The following is an 18600-nucleotide window of genomic DNA, read 5'->3' as shown; positions in this document are numbered from 1 at the left end:
GACAATGATATAGAAAATATTAATAGTTCAAAAGAGAACATAACTATTTTTTTTTATTTAGGGTATTCTGAAGAAAGAATATAAATAAACTTTGATGATTACCTGTTTTAAATAGTTGTTGTACGTCTGTCTGAATGTCAGATTCGTGAGAGTTTTATTTTGTTTTATTGTTTATATGTTAACGCATACACAAAAATATTCATCATTTATACTCACAATGCACGACAATTCTGACACTCGAAGATTCCAGAGAGCCAACATCATTTGAAGCAATACAGGTATAATTTCCTGCCTGTCTTTTGTGTATGTTCTGTAGAATCAGAATTGAGGTAATACCTTCAGGAAGGTCAGGTCCAGTCCATGTCATTTTACAGTCCGGTTTGCATTCAGCTGTACAATTAAAAGGATTGACACGTTCTGTTTCCTCTTTTACAATGTACGGGTCAGTATTAGGTAATATGTTAACTTTCATTGGACCATCTGAAATAATGAGTTATACTTTATATGTAAACATACTGATGTCAGCTATCTATATAGGACTAGACATTATTTGAAAGCAAGTAACTGTTAAAACGGCACTATTCGACCAGCGAAAGCTATAATTTTATATAGCCTAGGTTGTCGAGTGGTCTACATAGCTAGGGCGCTGCACACGGTGCAGGCGGTGTTGCCACGATGTCACAGACGAAAGGGTTCTTATCCCGCTTTGGGAAGATCAAAAACGCAAATTTGATAATCTTATATTGTTCGGCTAAATTTGAGACGAATTGTATATATATATTTTTGGTCTTTTGGAAAATGTTGTTTGTGCTGTATTTAGACCCCTCTAACAAGAAATTTATTTTGCATGCACACGTATAAAAATTGCGGTTTTTACCCAACGCAATCATAGGTTTGAACGTTGTTTTCAATTTAGACTTGTTTATATTTTTTCGTTTGGGCTTGTATTATATTTGCCTTCGGGTTTATATGATCCGTTCATCCTATTTTGACTCCTCAAAATTCAATAGTCTATCCTTATGCGGTAAATTGTATGGCTTTCCAAATACTGTTTCGATTCCTAACATCACTGAAGAGACATTAATTGTCGAAATCCGGATATGGTGTACAAAAACCCTTGCACCTTTTGTTTGCGGTATATCATCTTTTCCGCAAGTTTATTGTTTTCTGTTTAGTATTAAATTTATAATTTAGGTCCATTTATTACATCGGTGATCCGTTTATGTGGCAATCGCCAATGGCAGTCAGCAGGGTTTAAGAACATTTGTTGTTCGACCTGTTAGTCAAATGCGTTTTGTTAAAATATTCTTTTTCACTTTTTTGGTCTTTTGGAAAATGTTGTTTGTGCTGTATTTAGACCCCTCTAACAAGAAATTTGTTTTGCATGCACACGTATAAAAATTGCGGTTTTTATCCAACGCAATCATAGGTTTGAACATTGTTTTCAATTTAGACTTGTGTATATTTTTTCGTTTGGGCTTGTATTATATTTGCCTTCGGGTTTATATGATCCGTTCATCCTATTTTGACTCCTCAAAATTCAAGAGTCTATCCTAAATTGAGGTAAATTGTATGGCTTTCCAAATACTGTTTCGATTCCTAACATCACTGAAGTGACATTAATTGTCGAAATCCGGATATGGTGTACAAAAACCTTTGCACCTTTTGTTTGCGGTATATCATCTTTTCCGCAAGTTTATTGTTTTCTGTTTAGTATTAAATTTATAATTAAGGTCCATTTATTACATCGGTGATCCGTTTATTTGGCAATCGCCAATGGCAGTCAGCAGGGTTTAAGAACATTTGTTGTTCGACCTGTTAGTCAAATGCGTTTTGTTAAAATATACTTTTTCACTTTTTTGGTCTTTTGGAAAATGTTGTTTGTGCTGTATTTAGACCCCTCTAACAAGAAATTTGTTTTGCATGCACACGTATAAAAATTGCGGTTTTTATCCAACGCAATCATAGGTTTGAACGTTGTTTTCAATTTAGACTTGTTTATATATATATATATATATATATATATATATATATATATAAAATGTCTAGAAAATAAACCTAACAATGTTAGAGTAGATCAAACTATATATATATATATATATATATATAAGTCTGAGAGTTGAAAGAACAAATAGTTGCTTTCTCAAATTTGCAGATTTAACATTGTTGTGCTGATATTTAGAGTAATTATGAATATAATATTTGTTTTCAGCAATGTATCACCTTCACTGGTGATCCAATAGATGAATCTGTCGTAGAGTTGTCACTTGTTTAAACGTACTCAAATAATCAAACAATTATTTCTGTGACTGTATCTTACGATCCTTAACGATAGATAATTTAGCTAATCTGCAATCAATTCCATCTGCATGCCTAATATATTATGTATTGTGTTACAACTCTAGATTCTAATGACGAGGAAAGGTAACACTAGGCCACCGAAAGCTGAATTTTTTTATTTCAGCCTAGGTGGCCGAGTGGTCTAAAGTGCTGGACACAGTGCAGGCGGTGTTGTCTCGATATCCCAATAAGCATGAGTTCGAATCCTGGCGAGGGAAGACCAAAAATTTGCTTCCGCAAATTTGCAGATTACAGACCTTCTAAAATTCAAACTGACCATTTTTCCGTGCGTTCATCGTGTATCGTGCGTGTTGCGTGCGTGTATCGTGCGTGTACCAATCGTGCGCTCATCATTCATCATTCCGTGTGTTTTCCGTGTAATGTGCGTGCATAGTTCATTCATTCTTAACCGTGTATCGTGCGCTCATCAATCATTCATTCTTAACCGTGTATCGTGCGTTCATCAATTGTGTGTAACCGTGTAACGTGCATTCGTCAATCGTTCATCTCTAATCGTGTAACGTTCATTCATTGTGGTTTTTATATGATAGTCGGTTATAGAGCTCATCAAAGCTTATATTTTATCTGTTATAGTGCATATATGTTCCGACTTTAAATAAAATTTACATTTTCACTTACTTTCTTGTGAACTCTTAATTAACTTCATCGTACATAACGTTCATACAGATTCATGACTTTTTGTGTAAAATTTATTTATCGTCTGTAAATATTTCGTGTTTATTTAGTGAGTCTTGGCTGGGGCTGACACATTTTAATATAATGATACATGTTCTACGTACAAACAATAACATGATGACATTTCTAAAAATGAACAGTTAAAATTGGAAATTCTATTCAACTGAACGAAATGGGCTAAAAATATACTGTTGAACAACTGTTATTTGTAAAAAAATATTCTGTCAATTAAAAACAGAAGTGCTTTTGCAAGATTTAGATTAGGGGAAGCTCCACTAAATATAGAAACTGGAAGGTATGAAAGAACAGAAGTCCACGAGATGACATGTTTTGTAGCTCTACTATTGAAGATGAACTTCATATAAAAACGAAGATGTGGTATGAATGCCAATGAGACAAATTTCCACAAGAGACCAAATGACACAGAAATTAACAACTATAGGTCACCGTACGGCCTTCAACAATGAGCAAAGCCCATACCGCACAGTCAGCATGTCCTTTTAAAATGCCCATTATATGTAGATTTAAGACAAATCATGATACATTAAGCTAAACATTTTAATGAACATTTAAACCTATTATCAGATAGCGAAAAATTTATATTTTTATTTAATAACGACGATGTTGCTGCTATAGTTGCCAAAAACATCAACAATATTTTATTGAAAAGAAACGGTATTATATTTCACTAGTTCTTAAAGAAACAAATGTTTAATTTTCGTTAAACAACAACAAGGTCAAGACGGCCCCTAGTCTTTATTTGAATAGAATAAACATGTAACACTTTCTCGGATTCACTTTTCATCGTGTTCATGATTGCATATCCGGGACACCGTTTTTAATGTATGTCTAAAAAATTGAAAGCCAAAAAAATAATTTACAATAGTACTTTGTTAACCTTCTAGGATTATTCAAGAATGACGGATTTTTTTTACCATGAGGGTATTTTTTTGTTCCGTTACTGAGGATATGTTTTGTCCTTTACGAATCCATATGACAAATTTGACTCCAATAGGGATAAATTTTGTCTCATAGAAAAAACGGTAGTTATTATCCGATAGATTTTTTTTTCAATTTTATCGGATATAATAGTTATTTTGAAAAATACAAGCAATTCATTGAAGTTTCGTATGCATCTATCAAGATCCAGCAACTTTTGTCTAGTATAAAGGATTGCCTTGGTTTTATAGCTCAAAAAGGTATTATTTGTTTTGCTTACAATGGTTAAATAATGAAATGTTTGTTTCAGAAATTTACACAAGTTTAATTTCGGCTTTGACTCCCGGGGACACTGTCGTTTACAGTAAAAGACGAAAATCTACACATGTACGTCCTTATAAAAAAGAAGATGTGGTATGATTGCCAATGTTTATAATTATATCATAATTATTGTTCTCCCCCAAATAATGAATCTATAATATATGCCACTGGACGTTAAACGATCAACTATTAATTCATCTTTGTTATCTTTTTAGTTTTGTGATAATTTGCATATCAAATACATGAAACAACTGCAGATTTGCACAAAAGTTTGGAGACCGAAATTATTGCACATATAAAACACTCATTCACATCCCTACATTTTGATCCCCTCACAAAACAACACTTTATAAATTTCTAGGAATGCTCAATGCTACATATTTGAAAGCCAAAGAATGTATAGAATAGATAAGAGTGTAGAGCTATATATGACCAATAAAGGACCTACACATTCACAACATTCTTTGTATGTATGTGTCTGTCCAAAGTCAAAAGCACGTAGTTCAGTGGTTCTCGTAACTTCAATTCTGTTATATATTTGGGCTTTTTTTTTTGTGGCAAGATTGCTTTATTATAAAGAAGGCTGTTAGTTTGCTCAGTTGAATTGTTTCATATTTTTTTCATGTCGGGACGGGGCCTTTAATAACCGACTTTACGGTTTCCGTATTTTTTCATTATTGAAGGTCGTATAGATATAACTGCTAACATTCCTCGTGATTTGAACTTTCTTGAATAGTTGTCTCACTAGCATTTATACCACATTTTCTTATTTTTAGGCCAACTTAGTTTGCTGTAGCTGAAACCTACGTTTCTTAAAAAAAAATCTATTATATTAAATTTATATACTGACAATTTAAGAAATGTTTGTCATAGATTGAAATAAGTATACGTCATTTTACTCAAATCATTTATAACACAATGTTCTATACATAAAAACATATAATATTTACCAGTATGTATACCCTGGTGTGACCTCCACATATTCATTGTTACACTACTAAACCACGGGTATATTGTGTGCCCGATACCGATTTAAATAATTGGCTAATTTCGGAAAAAAGGCATGCATGAGTTTTATACATTCCCTGTATGAATTACGTGCTTTTGATTGTGATATTTTATTTATCAAAACATCGTGCATTCGATTAAGTTGTGTAATGGAGTATTTTTGTGAAAGTTCGAAACAAAAAGGTTCGTCAGTTTTTTGTGTCTATGCAATTGTATGTACAAGACTTTCAAATTTATTAGACACAAACCAAATTTCGACCGGGATATAAGTTATCTGTGCATTGTACACTTCTACACTGCTTTGGATCTTTAGCTCCAAATAATGATTCTGAAGTTTATCAAGTGTTGAATTGTATATATATGTGTGCGGTTTTTCATTCAATTGTTTTGGACATAAACATGTGTGGTGCATGTGAACATATCTATATTTTACAGGTAAGTATTTATATACATATTGCTATCGTATGTTTTATTGAATTTCAGGTATTGTGGAGATAATGTTATATTTAGACAAACGAATCTCGTGTATGGCTTAAATTATCGTTAATTGACACTGCATGTTGTGTTACTAAATATAGCATAGGTAAAAAACCAAATAGTCTGTTTGTAATGATAATATTGAACAGCTGATGTCATAAAGTTTGTTCTACACGAGATTCTTCACTGTGAATTTCAATAGTTTTGTAGCATTATGTATATATTGTTTTTACTACAAAGTCATTTACCTTTCTAAGAATTGTTATACCCATACATAATATTGGTACATAGAATACATATAATATTTTAACAACTTTTAACACATTCAATTTGTCACATTTGTTATACACTTCTCTACAACATGATTGAACCCTTTCAAAGAGCTTAAAACGTTTATGTACTTTTATTATTTTTTTGTTTATGTATTTAATATAAAATCAAATTTCAGTAAAGCAAAAAAGTAAGCTGAGACATATTAAGCATCCACTTATGCTTTTTATGTATGATTGGTAAACTCTTAATCTGAGCTTGAATTTGTTAAGCATATTTCGAATATTTTTGTAGATTAATTTATGTGATAAAACTATAGTACAATCATTGTCATTTGATTAATAACTTGAACATTTTGATTATGCTTTAGTCTTTTTAGTTCCATTAATTCCAGTAGTTTTCTCATGTAGAGCTTCTGAAGGTGTTGGAGGTATTCTGCCACCTGCATTAACTGTTCTTCTATGTGGTGTTCTTACAAATCTATTCAAAGATGGTTGTGTTTTGTCTATATTGCCATCATTACCAAGATTGTTTTTTTGTTGCCCTGACTTATTGGCATGTTTCTTGCTAGCATTTTTTCTGTTTTCAGAAGTTTTTGAAGTAGGGGATTTTGTTGGAGTTTTTGATATTGTAATTTCTACACTTTCCTCCTGTACATCATCATCACAAGACTCATTTTCATTCTGCTCTAATTGCTGTTCATTTTTATCTTGGTCCTGGAAGTGTTTTTGACAGTCAATCATTTTGTGTCCACTTTCTTTGCAGATTTTACAAGCCCAATCATTGGGGCACTGGAACAGCATATGCCCTGGTTTAAGTCATTTGTGACAAATTCTTTCTTCTATTGAATTATTATTTCTGTTTTCGAGTTCAGGATGGCCAAAATGGAAAATTCTGCCTATGTATTTTCCAATTGGCAAATTCCTACGCACTGGTTTGTCTAGTGTCTTGTAATCACTAGCCTATCTCCAGTCTCACAGTTCTAATTCGCGCAGTGCTTTTAATTTTGGGTTATATAACATATTACTATGCAGTCTCTGTTGCTATTCCTTCACCTTTGTCAACTCTAAAATTCTTGAGTTATACCAGTTTAAATCGCAAGGTTCTATTCATTTGAGATGTATAAGTACGCAGCCACGTTGGCTAGCCACAAAACCAGGTTCAACCCACCATTTTTTTCTTAAAATGTCCTGTACCAAGTCAGGAATATGGCAGTTGTTATTTAATAGTTCGTTTCTATGAATGTTGCATTTTTGTTTGTTTTTTGTTGCACTTCTGTGTTCTGTTATTTCGTTGTTTTCCTCTAATAGTTGATGTGTTTCCTTCGGTTTTAGTTTGTAACCCTGATTTGTTTTCTCTCAATCGATTTATGACTTTTGAACAGCGGTATACTACTGTTGCCTTTATTTATCAATTACTTAACCTTTGTCAAAAATATTTATTTTTTAATCATTATCAAACTGCTATTTATTTGGGATGTTTAAATATGCAGCCTCTGTTATAAATACTTTACCATTGTCAAATTTGAATGTTATACCAGCTTAGATCCACGATAGGTATAGTGTCCGGCTAGGATCGTGGTTTTTCGAGTGAATCGGTCCAATTTTCGAGTGTAGATCGGGTTTTTTCGAGTGATAAAACATGCGATCAGGTCAGTTAACTGTTATTTAATGAATGAATGAAAATATCATATATTCTCAATAAATCTCCAAAACATATTACTACGTTGATCAAAATTAGCCTTTTTCAATTTAATGCAAATTTTCTGTTCGGAAAACGTTCTACCACAAATTTCCAGTATTAAGTTAGAAATTATTGGATCCTTGATAAAAAAAAAAAGGTCTTAAGAACATAGTGCAGGGGACTCATATTCTTTTCAACTTCATTTCATGGTACTTTTGTTGTCACAATTAATAATATTTTTCGTGGTGAACCCCGGAGTTTTTATACGCGACGTATTATGGTATCCCGTTGTCCGTCCGTCCGTCGTCAGCATGTCGGACAATAACTCAAAAACGCTGTAACCAATTTACATGAAACCCCGGTGAATCGTTTATATCTATTAAGATATCCTCTCTTTCGAATTTTATAAATTCTAGATTTTACGTTTCCGAGAAAGGGAATTTTATTAAACAAACTAGAAGCTCTAAAGAGCATGTGTCGCTCACCTAGGTCACCTATGTGCTGCAGTGCATATTAAACAAAGGACACTCTTCAACATTAAAGACAAGAATAGAATTCATGACAAAATTCTCTGTCTTGGTGATGGTGACTTGTTTGTAGATCTTACTTTACTGAACATTCTTGCTGTTTACAGTTATCTCTATCTATAATGAACTTGGTCCAGTAGTTCCAGAGAAGATTTTTGTAAAAGTTAACGGACGAAGACGACGGAAAACGAAGTACGCCAAGTGATGAGAAAAGCTCACTTGACCCTTTCGGGCCAGGTGAGCTAAAAAGGGTGATTTTCCAGTTTTCGGACAATATTTTTAAAGTGCTTTGAGGTGTTTTCATGATACTTTTGGGACTGGTTTATATAGATTAAGGTAACCTCCCAATAGTTTTTCATCAATTTTTGAAATGACATTGAGAAATTATTAATAGGTTTCATACTGAGTGAGAATGGATATCGCTTGATATGATTATCAACTCTCGTTATTCAATTCAACTAGTAATAATAAACTCGCTTTCGGCGAGTTTATTATTACTATTTGAATTAAATAACGAGAGTTGATATCAAGCGATATCCCATTCGCACAAGTTGCTAAACCTATTTGTCTTATGGTCAACACTCTCATTGTGTTAAATTAAAAATTCCGCCAATCGTTGATCTAGTATTTTCCACACGAAATGTACATCGTCGTAACCTTTGAAGGTCGTCAATGACCTAACGAATAGCCAATGGAAATGCCGTAATATCGTCATAATCACACTCCGCGAAGTGTGATACGAGAAATGTCTATTCATGCAAGAAATAGATGATCAGCCACAACCATAAGAGAATGAACTTTATTCTTTGAAAACGCGACGGGTGTATCATGGGCCAATGGCGCAGCTGTTTATTAAAAACCGAAGTAAGAAACCTACTGGACAGCAGAGAAGAATCAGAAAAATGCTATGTAAAATAAAATATTCTACTAAAAGAGGTCTGCCCCCTGCCCCCACAAACAAAATTCATTAATAACAACAACAAAAACATACACACATACACACACTTAATCCGACCAGTTTTTATACCCATTGACAATAAAATTAGAATTAAATGTTATATATAGTTAACAATGAAATAAATAGTTCATCAGCTTAACACACTACTATGTACGTACGTCTATGCTTACATTATATTATTGGCATCATGAATATATACTATACATGTAATTTATAAGATGTGACAAACAACAATATAAACAAATGAACGATACTTGTTTATAAAGTGTAAGTGTAAGTACATCATTATCAAACTGATGAATGCATTGGTTTCGTGCCTTAAAAAGTACATAATTTGAACCCTTTTTTATTGTTTTTAAACGTAAATACACTTACACATAACATTTTAAGCTATAGGAAATTTGTATAATCACTCGACAAAACACGGACGCACTCGAAAAAGGCCGGACTGCTCTCGAAAAAACCCGAACACAGAAATAAATTTAGTCTTAAAATGTCGTTTTCAATGCAATAACAAGAAGTTTTGTAAAGTGTCTGTATATCTAAGGATATATGGATTCCATGTATGCATTTCCATCGACATTTGCATTGGTATGTGTATAAAAATGGCTTTATTCTGTTTTTGGAATAAAAAGCATTGTAAGGCTAAATTCAACTTTTTAACGAAAAATGATGTCGAATTGATAATATCTTTTTATCGCAAATACTAACACACCTTGTATATCCTTGTATATTAAACTCAAGCTTCTACATCACGCCTTGTCAGAAAGGAATAAAATGAGAATGGAAATGGGGAATGTGTCAAAGAGACAACAACCCGACCATAGAACAGACAACAGCAGAAGGTCACCAACAGGTCTTCAATGCAGCGAGAAATTCCCGCACCCGGAGGCGTCCTTCAGCTGGCCCCTAACAAATATATACTAGTTCAGTGATAATGAACGCCATACTAAACTCCAAATTGTACACAAGAAACTAAAATTAAAAATAATACAAGACTAACAAAGGCTAGAGGCTCCTGACTTGGGACAGGCGCAAAAATACGGCGGGGTTAAACATGTTTATGAGATCTCAACCCTCCCCCTATACCTCTAGCCAATGTAGAAAAGTAAACGCATAACAATGCGCACATTAAAATTCAGTTCAAGAGAAGTCCGAGTCTGATGTCAGAAGATGTAACCAAAGAAAATAAACAAAATGACAATAATACATAAATAACAACAGACTACTAGCAGTTAACTGACATGCCAGCTCCAGACTTCAATTAAACTGATTGAAAGATTATGTCTTCATCATATGAATATCAGGCACAATCCTTCCCGTTAGGGGTTTAGTATCATACCATCATAACATATATGAGAAGAACATAACCCGTGTCATGCCAACAACTGGTTTTTAAATAAATGTGTTTAGTGCCGATGCAAAGACCCTATAAGTGAATCAATATTAACGCCAAAATAAGCAATCTTTAATGACCTGACAACAGTATCGTAACTATATCCTTTCTTAATAAGTCTATTTAAAGGTTTTGTTAGCTTCAGAGGTGAATACTGACATTTTTGTGCTTTATAAAGAATATTTCCATAAAAAATTGGATGTGAAATACCTGAACGTATAAGAAGTCTGCATGTTGAGCTATATTTACGAATGATGTCCTTATACCGATGATAAAATTTAGTAAATGTTTTGACTAGTTTGTGATATCGAAAACCCTGGTGTAATAATTTTTCAGTAATAAATAAATTTCTCTCGTTAAAATCTAAAACATTGTTACATACACGAGCGAATCGTACAAGTTGAGATATATAAACACCGTAAGATGGTGACAAGGGAACGTCACCATCTAAAAATGGATAATTAACGATAGGAAATGAAAAATCATCTCTTTTATCATATATTTTAGTATTAAGCTTTCCATTAATGATATAGATATCAGTGTTTACATTTTTGATCATATTCACTCGAAAAAAAGAGGTCACACTCGAAAAAACCCGATTAAATCACTCGAAAAACCACAATCCTAGCCGGACACTATACCTACCGTGAGATCGGTCAGTGCTGTTCATTGGGAATGTATTTCCATGCAGTCTTTGTTGTAACATATTAACTGTCGTTACCTTTGAAATTTTAGAAATGTACCAGTTCAAACTGCACATTACTATTTTTATTAGAAGCTTAAGTTATCTATGCAGTCTCTGTTGTAAATACCTATATAACGTACGTCATTTTTTAAATTTTAGAATTGTACACGCGTTTTTTGTGTTCGGTTTTAATTGTATCAATTTCAAGATTGTTATAGTTAAATCAGAATAGATTGATATGATTCATTTTACATCATAATATATATACAAGTCTAAATTGAAAACAACGTTGAAACCTATGATTGCGTTGGATAAAAACCGCAATTTTTATACGTGTGCATGTAAAACAAATTTCTTGGTAGAGGGGTCTAAAAACAGCACAAACAACATTTTCCAAAAGACAAAAAAAGTGAAAAAGTATATTTTAACAAAACGCATTTGACTAACACGTCGAACAACTGATGTTCTTAAAACCCTGCTGACTGCCATTGGCGATTGCCAAATAAATTGATCACTAGATGTAAAAAATGGATCTTACATATTAATTTAATACCAAACAGAAAACAATAAATTTGCGGAAAAGATGGTATACCGCAAACATGAGGTGCAAAAATTTGTACACCATATCCGGATTTCGACAATTAATGTCTCTTCAGTGATGTTAGGGATCGAAACGGTATTTGGAAGGCCATATAATTTACCTTAATTTAGGATAGACTCTTGCATTTTAAAGAGTCGAAATAGGATGAACGGATCATATAAACCCGAAGGAAAATATAATACAAGCTCAAACGAAAAAATATAAACAAGTCTAAATTGAAAACAACGTTCAAACCTATGATTCCGTTGGATAAAAACCGCAATTTTTATACGTGTGCATGTAAAACAAATTTCTTGGTAGAGGGGTCTAAAAACAGCACAAACAACATTTTCCAAAAGACCAAAAAAGTGAAAAAGTATATTTTAACAAAACGCATTTGACTAACAGGTCGAACAACTGATGTTCTTAAAACCCTGCTGACTGCCATTGGCGATTGCCAAATAAATTGATCACCAGATGTAAAAAATGGATCTATTTGGTGATCAAATGGATGGATCTGTCGTAGAGTTGTCACTTGTTTAGACGTACTTATCAAAATAATTATTTCTATGACTGTATCTTACGATCCTTTGCGATAGATATTTAGCTAATCTGCAATCAATTCCATCTTCATGCCTAATAGATCATGTACTGTGTTACAACTCTAGAATCTACTGACGAGGAAAGGTAACACTAGGCCACCGAAAGCTGAATTTTTAGTTCAGTCTAGGTGGCCGATGGACACAGTGCAGGCGGTGTTGTCTCGATATCCCAACAGCATGAGTTCGAATCCCGCGGCGAGGGAAGAACAAACATTTGCTTTTGCAAATTTGTAGATTTAACATTGTTGTGCTGATATTTAGAGTAATTATGAATATAATATGTATTTTCAGCCCTATATCACCTTCATTGGTGATCCAATGGATGGATCTGTCGTAGAGTTGGCACTTGTTTAGACGTACTTATCAAAATAATTGAATTATTTCTGTGACTGTATCTTACGATCATTTACGATAGATATTTAGCTAATCTGCAATCAATTCCATCTTCATGCCTAATATATCATGTACTGTGTTACAACTCTAGATTCTACTGAAGAGGAAAGGTAACACTAGGCAACCGAAAGTTGAATTATTAGTTCAGTCTAGGTGGCCGAGTGGTCTAGAGCGATGGACACAGTGTAGGTGGTGTTGTCACGATATCCCAATAGCATGAGTTCTAATCCGGGCGAGGGAAGAACAAAAATTTGCTTCCGCAAATTTGCGGATTTAACATTGTTGTGCTGATATTTAGAGTAATTATTTATATATTAAATTTTTGTTCTTCCCTCGCCGGGATTCGAACTCATGCAATTTGGATATCGAGACAACACCGCCTGCACTGTGTCCAGCGCTCTAGACCACTCGGCTACCTAGACTGAACTCATAATTCAGCTTTCGGTGGCCTAGTGTTACATGTACGTTTCCTTGTCAGCAGAATCTAGAATTGTAACACAATACATGATATATTAGGCATGAAGATAGAATTGATTGCAGATTAGCTAAATATCAATCGTAAATGATCGTAAGATACAGTCACAGAAATAAATATTTGATAAGTACGTCTAAACAAGTGACAACTCTACGACAGATCCATCCATTGGATCACCAATGAAGGTAATACACGGCTGAAAACACATATTATATTCATAATTACTCTAAATATCAGCACAACAATGTTAAATCTGCATATATGCGGAAGCATTTTTTTGTTCTTCCCTCGCCGGGATTCGAACTCATGTTATTGGGATATCGAGACAACACCGCCTGCACTATGTCCATCGCTCTAAACCACTCGGCCACCTAGACTGGATATATATATATATATATATATATATATAATATTAAATCAAGTCGTGCAGAGTTTCGTATATTTTAAAAAAACACAAAAATCAGGTAAGTAGAAAATAAAATATATTGTATTATCTACTTACCTGATTTTTGTGTTTTTTTATGAATATATATAAGATTGTTGTAATATTCCAAACAAGTCACATTATATAATAACAACTATAACAATGTCAATCTTTTTATAGTTAGCCATTATTATCTCGCAAGAGTGAAACTGGTTGTAGAATCACTGTGGACGTGGCTGTTTGCGATTTATATGAACACAATTTAAGTGCATTTTCATCTTTACCTTTATATGTATAAATGAGAAAGCTTCATCAACACAACATTGTCTCGTATTGTATTATTGCATTTTGACAAAAAAAAATTATACCAACGAAATTCGAACAGATGTGGAAATATATTATAATATTTCATCTATTCGTAAATTGTTATAATTATCAGTATCGTTGTACAAATCCTTATATAATACAAACAATTGATAAAATTCCGTTTTTTTACGAAAGGTTCTTCAATAAGGGCTAATTGTCAGTATTTAACATTTACATCTATGTAAAATGAAAATGGGGAAAATTATATTCCCCAATAAAGGAGGGTGCACAATCCAAAAAGGTTTTAAACTTACTTTATAATCAGTGTTAAACACATTCTTGAATGTAAAAACATGGGGTAAAAATCCTAAAGAATTCCTATTTATTTACAATTATGCTTTGATGTTTCAAGGATCTTTAGAAAATTGATGACACAAAATTCGTACCTCTTGTAAATTTTGCTGAAAAAAAGTAGTTATAAAGTTAGAAAAATGGAGAGAAAAAATCTCACCTAGTAGCATCATTGAAAGTACACAACTTCAACGTGTGTGCAAGTGTTTTCTGAGTTTTAGCTGTTGGGTTCACAGCTGAAGAAGAAGTTGAATATACTCAACTGTTACCATATTTGTAGAAGCACATCTTTCACATATGCGCAATCTTTCTGTCAAGTCCCAGGGATTTCGGATTGAACTATAGGATCTAATTATACAAATTAGGCCCCCTCTTTTCGACCGATGTCTAACACCCAATAATCTACTTGTCCATCAGATCAAGTGCTAGCTGATTAAGGACTTTGAATAAATCATTTAACTGATATTGAATCTTTCATATACAATATATCAAATTTTTGATATCCATCGATTTTTAATTGATGTTTATATATAGCCCGACCTCCCCCCCCCCCCCCCCCCCCCCCCCCCGTAAGTTCTCATTTGAGATCACCTGGACACGCCCAAACTGATCTTAAAAACCTTACCATCACTTTCATAGACCACAACGAGGGTTGGTCAAGGGCCGACAGACTTGCTCGGAAAAGTTTTTGGATAAGAAAGAGGGTATTAATGAAAAAACATAGAATGAGTACCTACCATTACATATTGCCAGTAACTCAGGCTTCAGTACAGGACTCTTACAGTATTAAGGAATTTATTCCTCCTCCAAAACATCAATATTGAAAACATTTACCAGCGTATTGATTCGTGATAATTTGTATAACGTTCAAGATTATTATTTCAGTTTGACTACCACATGTCAAGATAAGAATCATTTGACATCTTACTGATGAAGGATATAATTCATCCGAAATAATTAACATTTGTTCATGATTTTATTTTTTTTATTTTGTTGGTGATGTGCCCTTTTAGACATGCTAATATATATTATATTTTGTAGTGTACTGTATCATAATTATATGATCCATCGCCCTGTAAGATTTATCGTTGGCTATTATTCGGACATCTTTATATACTCACATTTAACAATGACGAAAACTATATCCGAAATCTGACTACCAACACTATTTGATGCAGTGCATGTATAGTTTCCTGCCTGTTTCCTTTCAATATCTTTTATATTCAGTTCAGATGTATTTCCATTTTGAAGATTGGGACCACTCCATTTCATTATACATTTAGGATTACAATCCGCTGTACAGTTGATTGGACCAACAATTCCTAATAGCTCAGTAACGGTGTAACTATGATTTGATGGGAAAATATTCACCTGTCGTGGGCCGTCTGAAATAAATGAGATATTCAAAAAAAATTATGTGGAAATTAAACATAGTATGTTAATTTCCTTATTTCAGGTTGCCCTAATATCTCTATTTCTAAGTTTCGTAACAAAATATTATGCTCTTAAATAAATCCAATATCGATTTTAATATAAGGCATTTATACAACCTTCAAAGCTTCTTTTAAAAATAACAAAGTAACTCTGAACAAGTTATGGCACCGTGCTTTTGTGATAAAAAAAACTCGATTGTACATTCTTTTTAAATTATCAGTAAAACTAGGAAGTATGCATGTCATGTAATATTTATCCCTCTTTGTTGCATTTCACTTTTCCGTCCATCATCCTGTTCGTTCAACAGGTAAAACTTTTACACTTTTCACGTGTACTACTGGACAATATAACATCATATTTTGTCAGATTGATAGTGGTGCGTTGGAACATGTTTGCACTTCTTTGGTGTGTCAGACACCTTCCTTTTGTTTGTCGATTCTTTAGATTTTATGTTATTGGTTTAATAAACATAATGTTTTTGTTACTCGTTTCTCCTGTAGTATTGATCATAATAACTTCATACTTGGTCTGCAGCCTGATCGTATTGCTTGTAACTTGTAAAGCACATTTTTAATCTGTCGGACACATACTTCATGTTTTCTAATATTTATCATGTTTCACTTATGTTGCAACATTCCAGCAGCACCTACAAACGGAATATAGATCTCCCAGTTGATACGTTATTACAGAGCTTCCTTTTTTTCGTATTGTCATTTCCTTGATACAGGGTAGCTGCTTACAAGAAAGCTACTGAACCAAGAATTTCAAATAATAAAGTTGAATTCATCCCTTCGAAAAATTTAAAGGACGGCATTACGAGTTGAATAACCGTTATGGAATATTTGCTTCACAGATGACGACAGATATATTCCAATTGTCGTAACCACAATCCCGTCCTCTTTTCCTCGAAAGTGACCTACCGAACTATGCTTTTTACCGGGTTTGTACTTACACGAGCAACACGACGGGTTTCATTAATGGAGCAGGATCTGCTTACCTTCCGGAGCATATGCAATCACTCACGGGTTTTGTTCGGGTTCGTCTTGCTCAGTCTTTATTTGTCTATGTTGTGTTTTGTGTACTGTTGTTTGTCTTTTTGTCGTTTTTCGTTTGTTTGCCAGGGCTTTGTCAGTCTGTTTTCGACTTATGAGTTTGAATATCCCTTTGGTATATACTGCCTCTATCTTATAATATTTCATTATATTAAATGAAGCAAATACATTTTTCGCACATTTATCAGTTTTTAATATACAGAAATAGTATTGGTTATTACAGTTGTAGCTTGTGAGCGCATTCCGTATCTATCAGCCACCTACTTCCTTTTTTCCGATACTATGAGTGGGGGTAAGCTTAGCACGACTAGTAATAAACAATGTATCGTGAGAGTTGCATAAGAAGCTTGTTACACTTATATTAAAAAAAGGTTAACTCTAGATTCAAATTGATTTTAAAATGAAAAACAAATACAATTAGAATAAGTTCTACACTAAAACATATACCCTAGAACAGTTTTTAAATCTTCAATCATAGAGAAGATTTAGACATGTCTATCCTAGAACTGATTCTGAAAGTTCTTCCCTTGAATAAATTCTGACAGTTCTATCTTTAGAACAGTGAAAGACAGCTCAGTCCAGTATTTTTTAAGAAAAAAGTAATTTGTCGAAACAAACGAACACTGAGTGTATTTCGTGAAAAAAAACGAGGATAATCTGTTGCGTCGACAGAATAAGCATATTGAGTCCTTCCTGCCAATATACGACCAGTCAAATATCACAATCGGCAATAAGACACAATCGGTTAAAATCACAGATAGGAGAACTATTTTGGGACATTTAGATCTAAGACTGCGAAAACCACGTCGCTAACTAATAATGTAATTATTTATTTCTAAATAAAAATATGCGGTGTTACTGAGTAAAGATTAGCAATCCTGTTACAATTCTCGCAGCTTGCAGTTGAATGTTTACTAGTTTGTTTGAATAGCAAATATACCACAATTGTCCCATAATTCACAAGCATACTCAAATATAGGACGAATATATACCAGATACATTTTTTCTAAGTTATGTCTGTTCATCTTTTTAAATATACTTAAGACTCCTAAATGCTTTGTAATTCTTTTGGTCTATTTTCTACGCTCACATTCCATTTTGCGTCCTGGGAAAGAGTTACATCTAAGTGTTTATGACTTAATGTGTTATATACTGTTCTTTAATTAAAAGAAAAACTAATATTATTTGGAATCTTAGTATTTGAGCAAATCATTATTTCCGTTTTATCTGGGTTAAAGGACATTGACCTTTTTTTTTTTTACCAAACATTGAGTTTGTTAAAATCATGATTAACTACTACCTCTTAGTCTGCAATGCTTTGGGTGGAATAACCTAGCGCTGTATCATCAGCAAAAAGTCTAGTCAGTGAAATTAAATTTTAGCCAATATCAATTATTTACAGCAAAATTAAAAAGGGACCGAGAACAGAGCATAAGGGTACCCCTGCAGAAACAATGGACAATGATGAAGACGAATCTCTGATAACGTCTTTTTGTTTTCTTTAAAAAAATTTAGTTCATGCAAGTAAATTTCCCTTTATTCCATATGAGTTCGTTTTATATATAAGTTCAAAATGCCATACTTTATCAAATGTTTTTGAAAATTACAGAATACGTAGCAAACAGAATTCTTTTTTTTTTCAAGATAATTCCATATAATGTTTAATAAGTTGATGTACAGCTG

The 18600-nt window shown here is 33.2% G+C and overlaps 1 protein-coding gene across 1 annotated transcript in view; it reads right to left on the bottom strand.

The window, feature by feature from the left end:
* LOC127700294 (hemicentin-1-like) overlaps positions 1-15794 on the bottom strand; it is a 122939-nt gene extending 107145 nt beyond the window's left edge. The window contains exons 1-2 of the mRNA XM_052203710.1: positions 15553-15794; positions 217-480 (exon numbers count right to left, since the gene is read on the bottom strand). Of these exons, the coding sequence (XP_052059670.1) occupies positions 217-480; positions 15553-15703 (415 nt within the window). The 5' untranslated portion in view covers positions 15704-15794. The remainder of the gene's footprint in view (positions 1-216; positions 481-15552) is intronic.
* Between the last annotated feature and the right edge of the window lie 2806 nt (positions 15795-18600).

The sequence above is a fragment of the Mytilus californianus genome, unplaced genomic scaffold (genome assembly GCF_021869535.1).
Source record: "Mytilus californianus isolate M0D057914Y unplaced genomic scaffold, xbMytCali1.0.p SCAF_5, whole genome shotgun sequence".
NCBI classification, from domain to species: domain Eukaryota; kingdom Metazoa; phylum Mollusca; class Bivalvia; order Mytilida; family Mytilidae; genus Mytilus; species Mytilus californianus.
The sequence above is the reverse complement of the archived record's forward strand: the minus strand, read 5'-3'. Positions and strand labels throughout refer to the sequence as shown.